Source organism: Sinocyclocheilus anshuiensis, unplaced genomic scaffold (assembly GCF_001515605.1).
Source record: "Sinocyclocheilus anshuiensis isolate Anshui unplaced genomic scaffold, SAMN03320099.WGS_v1.1 scaffold1462, whole genome shotgun sequence".
Taxonomy (NCBI): Eukaryota; Metazoa; Chordata; class Actinopteri; order Cypriniformes; family Cyprinidae; genus Sinocyclocheilus; species Sinocyclocheilus anshuiensis.
In genome coordinates, this window is record NW_015558644.1 from 617,799 (window position 1) to 630,999 (window position 13,201).

General features: G+C 35.0%; 1 protein-coding gene across 6 annotated transcripts in view; it reads left to right on the forward strand.

Moving 5' to 3' along the window:
* slc44a1b (solute carrier family 44 member 1b) overlaps window positions 1-10,982 on the forward strand; it is a 37,225-nt gene extending 26,243 nt beyond the window's left edge. For 4 of the 6 annotated variants that reach the window (XM_016477008.1, XM_016477007.1, XM_016477010.1 and 1 more), the window contains 6 exons: window positions 523-691; window positions 1,563-1,719; window positions 3,143-3,226; window positions 3,334-3,471; window positions 5,109-5,345; window positions 8,001-8,560. In XM_016477008.1, the coding sequence (XP_016332494.1) occupies window positions 523-691; window positions 1,563-1,719; window positions 3,143-3,226; window positions 3,334-3,471; window positions 5,109-5,345; window positions 8,001-8,336 (1,121 nt within the window). In that variant the 3' untranslated portion in view covers window positions 8,337-8,560. Of the gene's footprint in view, window positions 1-522; window positions 692-1,562; window positions 1,720-3,142; window positions 3,227-3,333; window positions 3,472-5,108; window positions 5,346-8,000; window positions 8,561-10,061 lie in introns of those variants that run through there. The other 2 variants (XM_016477013.1, XM_016477012.1) reach the window with 2 other exon arrangements.
* The last annotated feature ends 2,219 nt before the right edge of the window (window positions 10,983-13,201 follow it).

The window sequence follows — 13,201 nt, forward strand, 5'->3', positions numbered from 1 at the left end:
GGCCAATCACAACGCACTGGATAGCTGGCCAATCAGAGCACACCTCGCTTTTCAGAACGATGAGCTTTGTAAAAATCGACACGTTTCAGAAAGAGGGGGCATAGAGGAGAAACAATAATGTACAGTATGTGGAAAATGTGTTTTTTGAACCTTAAACCACATAAACACATTGCATTACACCAAATACACAAAATAATGTTCTTTTTAGCAACGTCATATGACCCCTTTAATTAACTTTTGAATGTATACTTTGAACTACAGATGTGCAAAAGGAAATATTAATATAATTGTAGGAATTGCTTTGCTTTGCATTTTTTTTCTCAGAAATACTGTGTACAAGCCTTAAAATAGTCTTCTGTTCAAGTCATTTTGTACCGATAATGTAGGACATTTACATACTGCAGCACAAATTAACCGACTTTGCTTGGGCATCTCGTTCTCATTTTAAATGTGTATTACTATTGCAGAAAGCTCTTTAAAAGCAAAAATCTCAGGCTGCAGCTTGTACGCTCCTGTCCACAGGGAACCCAGAGAAAAATGAGGATACTGGCCTGGTTGAGTTCAGGCTCACAGGAGCGCTGCAGTACATGACCTGGTACCATGCAGTGGGACTGATCTGGATCAGTGAGTTCATCCTGGCTTGTCAGCAGATGACCGTAGCCGGTGCTGTGGTAACCTACTATTTCACAAGGTCTGTATTTTTAGTGAAAATGCTCTCAAATACCACTCTTGTTGGTAAAGGTGATGTGTGTAATATTTTTTTATTTAAAAATACTTCCTTCGATCACAGTTTAATATGCAGAGACGGCGGGAATTAAGTCATTTGTTGGTTGATTTTTATGAAGTTGTGGCACTTTTAACCTTTCTGTTTGCTTAAAGAAATAATTCATCCAAAATGAGAATTTGCTGAAAATGGGCTCACCCTCAGGCCATCCAAGATGTAGATGAGTTTGTTTCTTCATCAGAACAGATTTGGAGAAATGTAGCATTACATCACTTGATCACCATTAAATCCTCTGCAGTGAATGGGTGCCATCAGAATGAGAGTCCAAACAGCTGATAAAAACATCACAATAATCCACACGACTCCAGATTATTAATTATTGTCTTGTCAAGTGAAAAGCTGCATGTTTGTAATAAATCCATCATCAAGACATTTTAACTTTAAACTGTTTCTTCAGGCTAAAATATGTGTCCATAGATTATGGGCCTTTTGCTTCACAAGACATTAGTTGATTGGCTGGAGTCGTGTGGATTATTGTGATGTTGTTATCAGCTGTTTGGACTCTCATTCTGACGGCACCCATTCACTGCAGAGGATCCATTGGTGAGCAAGTGATGTAATGCTACATTTCTCCAAATTTGTTCTGATGAAGAAACAAACTCATCTATATCTTGGATGGCCTGAGGGTGAGTACATTTTTAGCACATTTTCATTTTTGGGTGAACTATAAGCCTATAATTGTATTTGTCTTCAACTAATCCTGTATCCAGGAAGTTGTTCTTGAAATAGCTCACAGCTGCAGTAATTTTTTGCAGTAATTTATTTTATATCCATCCAGGGACAAAACCAAACTCCCGGTGACGCCCATCCTGTCATCAGTGCTGCGGCTGGTGCGGTATCACCTGGGCACTGTGGCCAAGGGCTCCTTCATCATCACCCTCGTCAAGATCCCACGCCTCATTCTCATGTACATCCACAACCAACTCAAAGGAAAGGTAGGGAGGCAGCTCGCTTGACGTGTCCTTGGGCTGTTGGATCTAAATTGCAAATCTCTCTCGTTGCAAGAATCTTAACTGACGTCATGCATGTTTATGCTTATGGCATGCAGTTTTCATTAGGACAGGAAAGTTCTTATGTGGTGTTTTTGGGACAATTACATTCACGATTAACTAGTATTATGATGTTTTCCGGGAGTATTATGCTAGTATTATGTGCTAAATATGGGTTTTTTATTCAAATGTTTTCATGGTGAGTGTTATTTTATTTATATTTATTTATTTTATTGATATTGAGTGTTATTTTAGTATTATTAATATACTATTATAATTTTTGTTAATATTTTGAATTTGATTTGATTTTTATATTTTCTGTTTTTACAGCTTTAGTCATTTTTGTTTTTTTGTCATTTTTATAATTTTGAATGTCTTTATAGTTTTTATTGATTTTTATTTATTATGTTTAGTTATCTTAATACATCAAGTTAAAATAAAATAGTTTTCTTTTGTTAATATTTTGAATTTGATTTTATTTTTATATTTTCTGTTTTTACAGCTTTAGTCATTTTTGTTTTTTTGTCATTTTTATAATTTTTAATGTCTTTATAGTTTTTATTGATTTTTATTTATTATGTTTAGTTATCTTAATACATCAAGTTAAAATAAAATAGTTTTGTTCTATTTTAGTTGATGTTTATTTTGTTTCAAGTAGGGCTGGACAATAATTCAATATCAATATGTATCGCGATATAATTTTTTTCAATAACGGTGATATGTATCGACCGAAATTAAGAAATATATCGTGATATCAATTTTGGCCATATCGTCCAGCCCTAGTTTCAAGTAATAAAAATCTTTCTTTTATGGTTTAAGTTTTAATTATCGATGATAATCCTGGGTGGATAATCCACTTTTTTTTTTTTGTAAATAAACACATTTTCTTTAGAAGTGTTTACTGATAAATAATGCACAATAAAACCAGCTATTTTAATACTAAAGTAAATAGGCTCAATTTTGACTTTCAGTTTTTAAGAATAATGTAATGGCTAAAAGCGGAAATAATGTTGAATTGGCTTTTGCTTTTTGAATCCGCAGTCAGGTGATCATTACTTTACTTGTCTGAAAATGTTCTTCTAAATAATTATTTTTAGTATTATCTTGGTGTGTTGGGTGGGTATCTTTTGAAATTAATGCTGAGAGCTATTTATTACTGTCCTCTTGGGTTCCACTTAGGTGACGTATCATTTACTTGATATATGGCTGGGGATCTTGGGAATATAATGAACTCTAATAGATATCAGTGCCAGCTTTATAGAGGCAGATTTGTAGCATTAAGGAAGAGGTTGACAAATGTGCAACAGACATACACTGTGGATAATGTTTGCACTCGTTCTTATTCTGTTTCATGTTACACCCCCCATAGGAAAACGCTTGTGCACGCTGCATGCTGAAGACCTGTATCTGCTGTTTGTGGTGTCTAGAGAAGTGCCTCAATTATTTGAATCAGGTAGGTTAGTCGATGGAAAACTCATACTGTGCAAATTGAGGTAGAAATTGTAGCTCATTCGGATGTTCTTTTTGTGTGATATATTAATTTTTGTAATCTGTTTCTAGAATGCATATGCGGCGACGGCCATAAACAGCACCAGTTTCTGCACCTCGGCCCGCGATGCCTTCATGATCCTGGTGGAAAACGCTCTTAGGGTGGCGACCATCAACACCATTGGAGATTTTGTTCTCTTCCTGGGCAAGGTGAAGGACAGATAAGTTTTGATAGTGGTCATCAAGCATTTAAAGAAAGATAAAGGCAGCCAGCTCAACTGTTATTTGAGCAGTGCAGTTTTGTTTTGCATGTTGACACACTACTGTTCAATTTTGGGGTCAGTAAGATTTTATATTTATGTTTTTACCTCACCAAGGCTGCATTTATTTGATTAAAATACAGTAAAAATAATAATACTGTGAAATATTATTTCAATTTAAACTATTTTCTATTTTAATATTTTTTTTTAAATGTAATTTATTTCTGTGATGCAAAGCTGAATTTTCAGCATAATTACTCCAGTTTTCAGTGTCACATGATTCTTCAGAAATCATTCTAATATGATGATTTGCTGCTCAAGAAACATTTCTTATTATTATTATTATCAATGATGAAAACAGTCATGCCACTTAATATTTTTGTGAAAATCATGACATTTTTTTTCATGGTTCATTAATGAATAGAAAGTTCAAAAGAACAACAATTTTTTATTGTCTTTAAAATATCATTACTGTCACTTTTGGTCAATTTAATGTACAATTTCTGAATAAAAGTAATATATATATATATATATATATATATGTTTAAATCGTACTTACCCTAAACCGTTGAATAGTAGTGTGTCTTTTTATTTTATTATTTTCCTATATTTGTTTTTCAATTATTAATTGCCAGTAGCTTAAAAAACCTTTTGTGAAAATGTTTCTTTCATATTTCGCTACATTTTAGCCTGTTTCTCACCATTACAAAAAAAACATTGTATTTATTATACGTTTTTTTTGTATATGTCCATGTGTACAAAATAAATCCAAAAATAATTCTGATCCTTTTTAAATTTTAAATCATTACATTTCTAATTTGTCAGTTACTACATTTTTAACTTGTCAGTATTTGTGTCCTTAAAGCTAACAGACATGCACTAAAAACCACAAGATTAAACAATAAGTTTAGACCAGCATGAATGTTCATGGAAGTGCTAGCTGGTTTATACTGGTTGTGTTGGTGTGCCTCGACCAGTATACCTATGTTAACACAATTTAAATGGTTTCTGACCCTGCATAGACAGCTATGCAACTACCACATTCAAGGCCAAGAAAGGTAGTAAGAACATCGTTAACATAGTCCATGTGACATCAGCAGTTCAACCGTAATTTTACGAAGCTATGAGAATACTTTTTGTGCGCAAAGAAAACAAAAATAACGACTTTATTAAACAATTCTTCTCTTCCGTGTCAGTCTCCACTGCCATTCACGAGAGTACCACGACGCATGCGTGTGGTGCTGCTGATGTAGAACCTGGATGTGCTGCGCCTTGTTTACAAGCAGATGAATGCGCATGTATGCATCGTGGTACTCTCGGATTTCATCAAAAATACCTTAATTTTTTTCCGGAAAATGAACGAAGGTCTAACAGGTTTGGAATGACATGAGGGTGAGGAATTACCGTAATGACAGAATTTTCATTTTTGGGTGAACTATCCCTTTAAGAAGCCTAAAAGACACATCAGTGTCCCATGCTGCAGACCAGTTATGCTTGACTTTTCTGCATGCTTTTTTCGTACTGGTTATACCTAATAATTAGCTAAAATAATAATACTTAAGCATTCGCATATTTATCCCCATGCAGATCCTGATCGTGACGTGCACTGCGTTTGCTGGGGTGTTAGCGCTGAACTATCAGAGAGATTACACCGAGTGGGTCCTGCCGCTCATCATCGTGTGTCTGTTTGCGTTCCTGGTGGCACACTGCTTCCTGTCCATCTTCGAGATCGTGGTGGATGTGCTCTTCCTCTGCTTTGCCATCGACACCAAATACAACAACGGCACACCTGGGAGGGAGTTCTACATGGACAAGGCCCTGATGGTGAGTCACCGCTGAAGAAATTCTCTCCTTCTGTCTGCTGTTGGATCAGAACACCATAAATAGTCTCACTGTTGAGAGCGCACTTGCCATCTGAGTCACGTTTCTGTTTTGTGTTGTAGCTCCGCTCGTTCTTTTGAATGCAGGCTCTCTGCTGGCCTGGATACGTTAATATTTTAAGATTCAGATGGTGTCCCAGATATTCTCTTTGGACAACTTTTGTTTTGAAAAGCTCTTTGATTTTTTAAGGGGGAAAAAACTCACTCAAGGCTGGTTTCTTATGCACTCTTATAAAGCTTCTTTCTACTTTTCACATAGTCAGCCAAATCATGTAACCAACAGCTTTGAGAAATCAAAAGAGAAGACTTGAGCCTTGAGGTGCTGCACAGAATCACAGCCCCTCAGAAATGCAAAGTCACTAGCAGTAAAGGTTGTAGCACAGCAACAGACTTTGGAACATGTCAACTGCTTTCTTTCTCAGAGCTGTTTTGGTTAGAAATATCTGTTCAGTCTGCAGTTACTGGCACCATTTCAGCACGTTTTTGTTTTTGGTGGGAAAGCTGTTTTCCAACTGCATGCTGAGGAACTGCACTAGTCTGCTTGAAAATGTTCTTCTGATCTAAGAAATGTTGAATAGAATTTGCAATTGTTATGAAATCGATCTTCCATTAGTTGTGGAAGTGGTCTGCTGTTGGTGACATATCATTTATTTTGCAAAGTCATCATTCCATTAGGATAAAGTGGAAATGATTCGGTTAACAGAAAACTACACTAAAAACTGATTTTTCAAAGTTGTAATAAAACAAAGATATTGGTGTGTTTTTCACAAGAAAATACTTTTTTTACATCGAACATTTCACCTTTAATTCAAAGTGTTGCGATTTCATTGTAATTAATTTGTAAAACTTACTAGCAATTTCTGAGTAAATTTTTTTTCTACACCTGTGCTTTTTTTCCAGTGTAAATGCTTTTAAAGAATTACTTAACACAAAAACAGCTGGAAAACACAACATTTCAGAGATTTGTAGGGATGCAGCGATACCGTGCTCCTGTACTCGTACTCATTAAAATGCCCCAATACCAAAAGCCGATAGCGTGTTGCATGATCTTGATTGTTGTTCGCTCTCTTAGCACACACATCATTTGGATTAAAACTAAATCGTAAATATAAAACAAATAAAATTATAGGGGCATTCACAATAAACAACATTTAATTTAAACGTCAAGCATACACAACTTTACAAAAGTGAAGTTAGCAGCCTGTATGTGTCTCTCTCGTTCTGCACCAATACAAATGTGTGCGTGTGTTGGGCATGTTTTGCTAGCTTGACGTTAATTGCATTAAATGAGTGGCTTTGGAATATAAGTTGCAGCACGTTTCTGATGATAAAAACGCGACATATTTCAGAAAATGTTCATTGCTGTTACAAGGTCTATGTATAATGAGTGGTTCCTTGCATTGTTACAAGAAAACGTCTTGTGATTACAGTACTGAGCCGCTGCAGTGGAGCAGCTCTAATGTTCTATTAAATTAAAAATGAAATACGATGGCAATAAAATGAAAAGCTTGTACAATACATTTTAATGGGCATAATTAAGTGTTAAAATAACTGAAAGAAATATCTATTTGCTAAATGAACTAAGCCAACCTGTTCATATTATTTTGGTTTCTGTAGCCAGTATTTTTTTAAAATTACAAATGGCATGAAAATACAGGTATCCGTATCGGTATCAGCAAGTACCAAAAATATCAGTATCGGTATCGGCCTTGTTCTGAAAAAAAGTGGTATCGGTGCATCCCTAATAAAGAGTCTTACTGCAAGGCATCTTGCAACAAACAGACATTTAACCCCAATTTTAATTTTTTTAATTAAGCTTTAAATACATTTAAATATATATTTTTAAAGACAATTAGCCTATATTTCCTTTTTCATTTAAATAATATTTTCATAATAATTAAGCACATATTCCCCCAAATTGTTGGATAATATATCCAAATTTGTTTTACATTTTGAATATTTTTAATTAAGGAATAATTCCAATTATTCTCAATGGATATTTATTTATTTAATTTACACATATATGTATGTGGATTTATACACGGTAGCATTTGTTGTTCTGTCTTTAGTTTATAGGGATTAAAAAAACTGTTACAGTAAAAATGATGGTAACAAGAGTCGCCACTGAGAATAATTTCAGCTGGATGGATATATCTGTGATTTCTTATATATATTATTATTATATATATATATTAGGGCTGCACGATTAATCGCATGCGATATTTAACGCGCATCTTATCAGTAAAGCCGGTTCATTTTATTAAATTGTAATCACATTAAGTCCCATTAAACTTTTTTTTTTAGCCTACATGACACCCATGTCTGGTTCTTGTCTAAAAAGACGGGTTTATGATGTTTAATACATTTGGCTGCATTTAACCTTACCCTGGAGTTGGTTCACCCTCCGCCTATGTTTAAAGGTCTTAATGCTTCTTACATGAGCAAATAATCTTTTTAATTACATTTTTATGTTGGAGTGAAATATGACTTGAATGTTCACCCAAACATACTGTGGCAGAGATAGTGGCTTTCAGACTGAGAACTCTAGGAAGCAGCTGTACTGGACTGTAGTTTGATTTATTACTTTCCTCTCCTGCAGGAGTTTGTGGAGAACAGCAGGAGGTCAATGGCGATGGAGGAGCGGGGGCGCAGCAAGCGCGCCCGTCCCAAGGAAGAGGTAGAGTTGACGGAGGTTAAGGCCATGGTGAGTGGTGACGTGGGCGTGGCAGGGGCGGAGTGGCAGACCTTGCAGGAGTTCCACCTGTACTACCTGCTGCTGTGTGTGCTGCTGGACTGGGCCCTGTCGGAGCACACACTGGTGCTCTGCCTCACACAAGACATGATCATCTTCCTGTCTGTCTGCCTGCCCACCTCCACCCTTTTCTTCCTGGTCACATTGCTCCAGAACACGCCGGTGGCTGCTGCTGCATGCTGACTAACGCTTCCTCACCTCCTTCATGCATCTATCACTTCATCTATCCTTTCTATGCATCGCAGTAACAGAGCACGAACATCTATTTTTCTATCTGTGGATTATTATTTTTTTAAATCTTGTTTTTCATTCCATTCTTGCCTCTTCTTTTTTACTGACTGTCTTTAACTCGTATGGCAGCTATAAACTGTACTTATATATCCGTTGCCTTAAAATCACCATGTTGCTATTTGGAGGAAAGATAATTGAAACCGCCAAGCTGGAAAAACAAGAGGAGTAGAAGAAAGGAAAGACATCATCTCTCACATTGATGGTCATATTTTCCACAATTCTCAATTAGCATTTTAGCTGATAACCACATTACTCTTGACTTTCTGAATAAAGCATGGCAAATTGTGCAGTTTCACTATCAAAATTATTACTGGGTCAGTATGAACAGCTTGTTTAGTAGCAGAAGATTAGGACTGACTGTATATGGGTTGTTGACATGAAATGTTAATCATTTCTGTGTGACATGATCTAAAGGATTTCTCAAATTGACTTGTCAGTTTTAAAGAAAACCATCTGACCCTGATCACTCACTAATTGACCATTCATGCTTTATTTAATCTAAAACTATTTTATACAACACATTTGTTATTAGACTTGCAGTTTTCCGAACCTTACACAAATTGAGATGATTGAGTCTGGAGTATTTATTTAATATTATAATACAATATTATCTAAAATTAATTACATTATTATATTACCTTAATTAATTCGCCATAACACAAGACTATTTGAAGGGATAGCTCACCCAAAAATGAAAACTCTTTCTCATTTACTTGCCCTCATGTTACAAACCTGTATGACTTACTTTGAACACAAAAGAGGTATATATTTTTTGTAATTTTGTTCATGTATTTATATATTTTTGTACATCCAATGAAAGTCATTGGGGGTTGGATCCCATTCACTTTCATTGGATGAGCAAAAACATTCAAAATGTTTGTTTTTGGGTGATCTGTATTTTTAGGTGAATTGCAAGAGATATACCTAAAATGTACACCTTTCCTTACACAATTGATATAACTTTTAAACTAAACTCTTGATGTTAAAGCAACTGTATGTTTTTTTTTTTTAATCTTGAAAAAATCATTTAGATGGTACACTGACTTAAAATAAGGTGAATGGCTTCTGTTTGTTTCCCACGCTCTTTCCCACAAATGTCTGTTATGGGAGTATGTAAAGTTTGGTGAGCGGGGAAACGAAATTCTGCGGAAAGGTAGAATTGTTTTATGGCAACAACAAATGGACGTGTTCAGTTATCCACTGTCATTATGACTGTAATTTCACTCAGCGGTAGGCTGTAAGCAGCTCAAAAGTCGCAAAAATACACAAAACTACATGCAGTTGCTTTAGAAGTTCATGGTCATTTTAAAAGTTCACATTTGTCAGCTACCCATATACTCTCCATGTTCCTGAAATTCTGTTATTATAAATAGTGTTGATGTGTTTTAGGGGTGAGAATCTAGTTTCAAGACAGCCTTTACCATCCATCATAACACCCTCTCCATATGCATGGCTTCTCACACCTGCTTTTTGCAATGCCATTTTATGGTTTTTAGCCCATTTTTTGGCATTCTGCTGCTTGAAATTGGTAAAATTCTCCTCCAGATCCAGATCAGTTGATTGGTTGTTGGTTTGTTTGGGAGTAAATAAGACTAATAACGTGTTTCTTTCCTGTAGGCTCCCGGGACAAGCTCTGCTTGACCAAAATCAGCCCATGGGACTTTTTAAAGACATTCCAAAATGTTTATTTTTACCAATGTGTAACATGTTTACTATGGTTTCACTCCAGGGAATACAATATTTTAATAAGAAACTGTAAAAAAATGAAATAACAATGTAATGAAGCACTTTATATTGGAGCGCTGCATATTTTAAAAAGCCTGATGCATTTTTCGTAGTGATGTCCTTTTTATAAGACTAAAAAAAACCAGTTGCCATCTAGTGAAACACAGTATTAATAATGTCTAGAATCACTGTTTTTATTATGTCAATTTTTCATAACAAACCTTTTTTTTTAGTTGGTTTTCTTTGCGTTTATGTGAAACCCACATACTGCAGTGCAGCACTTGTTCTTTTTATTTCATTTAATTCAAATAATGCATTTTCAAAAAAGACAAAAAAAATGCTAGTTTGTGTTATTTTACTAAAATAACGTTACCATGCCTGAAAATGAGGGCCTCGTCCTTGCATTTCACTTGTGTGTAAAAAGGTTGGTTGGTTGGTTTCCCTCCAATGGTGGTGATTTTAGTTTGCTTCTGAGTTGCGATAAAACTGTAAGTCAAATTTCCCTACTGGGACTGTTAGTGCTGAATGAAACTGCGTCTGGTTATCTTAAACTGACTACAATCCACAGTTGCTGTAACTATTAGTATGAGTGACATTACAACAAAAAGCACATACAAACAACAAATAAAACAAACAATAACTGTTCAGTTACACTACAAGAAGTTTGGAATCATTATGATATTTTTTGTTTTTGGAGGAAATCTCTTATGCTCACCAATACTGCATTTATTTGTTAAAATAAAATATAATATTATTTTTTCTTACCCAAACCTTTTGTATAGGAATGTATCATGGTTTCCACAAAAATATGAAGCGGCAAAAACTGATCCTAACATTAATAATAATAATAATAAGAGAAGTTTCTTGAGCACCAAATCAGTATATTCTGAAGGATCATGTGACACTGAAGACTGAAGTAATGATGCTGAAAATTCAGCTTTGCATCACAGGAATACATTCCGTTTTAAAATGTATTAAACCAGTAGCATTATTTTACAGTATTACTGTTTTTAATGTATTTTTAATCAAATAAATGCAACCTTGGTGAGCATAAGAGACTTCTTTCAAAAAAATATAAAACTAATTATTCCAAATGTTTGATGTGTACCTAGAAATGGTTTGTTAGCTTCAGAGCTAATTCAAAACACAAGGCTACTCCTGTTCATAAATCAGCAGCGGGGCAATTCTGGTGCTGCGATGTGGCTTGGACATTGTCTTTGGTTGTTTAAGTAACATGACTTTGCCTCACTTGACAGAAATTGAGTGCATGAGCATGCATGATGCTAATCCACAGCATAAAGCGCTGATCTCTCCTTGGGTGCAATTCTTCGAAAAATGGCGAAATGTTGCCTTTTCTTTTTGGGAGATATTTACTAATGTTAGCTTTTACATAGTTGTCTTTACAGCATGACATTTACTATTTAATTAGTTCAGTTTTGATTTAATTCTTTGCAACCAGTGGAGATTTTGGTCTTTTAAGCTAGTGAGATTCTAGGGGCTCCGACTTTCATATCCGCATCAAACTTAAGTCTTCCTACTCATGCAAAGTATCTTGAAAGGAAACATCGTTTTATTTTCTACTAGATGGTACTGCGGGGGACTAGAGTCACATGAAACTTGCATTTTGCCTTAACCAACTGAGTGAATGTCGCCCCCTGCTGGATTACACAGACAAGTTGAATGCAGCACAGGACTCGAAACAGAAACAGCTCTATTTAACAAGCCTTAAACAGATCTAACCATTCACAGTAATTTAACTAACCCATCACATGCCAGAACATGGTAAACACGGCTGAGGAGAATATATATATAATTTATTCATGCACAGAGGAATCTGCAGTCTATTGGTTTTTGTTTTCTAAGAAATGTCAGGTTTAGCAAAAATGTTTGTGATGTGTGCAGGTTTTGTATGGATGTTTTGAATGTTACATATTGATAAATACTGTCTGAGGAATAGAGTTTTTTCTTTATCATTTTTATTCCATGTTTTCGTGTCTTGCATTGGAGGGAAATGTGAATTGTCTTAATTTTTTTTTTTTGGGGAGGGTTCAGAAATGAACACAGTGTACCTATGAGATATTAAAAAAAATCTTGAGATGTAACATTTGCCACACAAAACTTATGCTGAAAGCATGTTAAATATTGCACTAAGATGGCATACATTAAACACAGAGATGAATTTATGATAGCTGTAAAACATTTATAGTTAAAATCGTCTTATAGCGCATTCAATATAGAGATGTTTCATAAATGTTTAAAGAAAATCTTCTCTGTCAACAAAATTGTCTTTTAAATGCTTGACGTTGCAGTTTCTGGTTACGCAACCCACAGTTTTATCAGGTAATGTAAACTTGATGACTGAACAAGTAGGTTGTGTTTAAAGATGAATGGTGGAACTTGCCTTTTAGAGTGAATTTCACAAAAACATGTCATCCCAAAATCAAAAGAAAAAACATATTTTGCCTAAAAAAATTAGAACCATTAAGGTTGTTTGTAATTGTGTAACTTGAAGGGAAGTGTGCTTAATTTTCATTACTGTAATGCATCTGTATGTTTTAATTACATAATACAAATTAATTTAATTATATATATAAAAAAAAAAAACAGCCGTGACATCTAGTCCTGTCAGTGTGTATTAGAAAGAGACAGACGAGCTGTGCTTAGAGGCAAGCAAGTAAACCCATAACCGCTGTATACACACACACACACACACACACACACAAACACACACACACTCGCTCTGTTTTTTTTTTTTGAGATGAGATTGTGAGTCTATTTCTCCTCTTCATTTTGGGAAACTGTGCTTCTGTTCACATGTGTCACACAGGGGAATAGGCCGATTCTGTTATCGGATACAGTCATGGATAGGCAATACATCAGTTTACTCCTCTGGTGTGATATTAACTATTAGCTCTTACCTGCAGTAAAGTTGTTTGTAACATTGAACTAAGTTTTTGTTGATTTGTTTGACTTTTATAGTTATGATTTCATATGTATCCTGTTTTTTAAAGTAATAAAATGGGGGGGGGGGG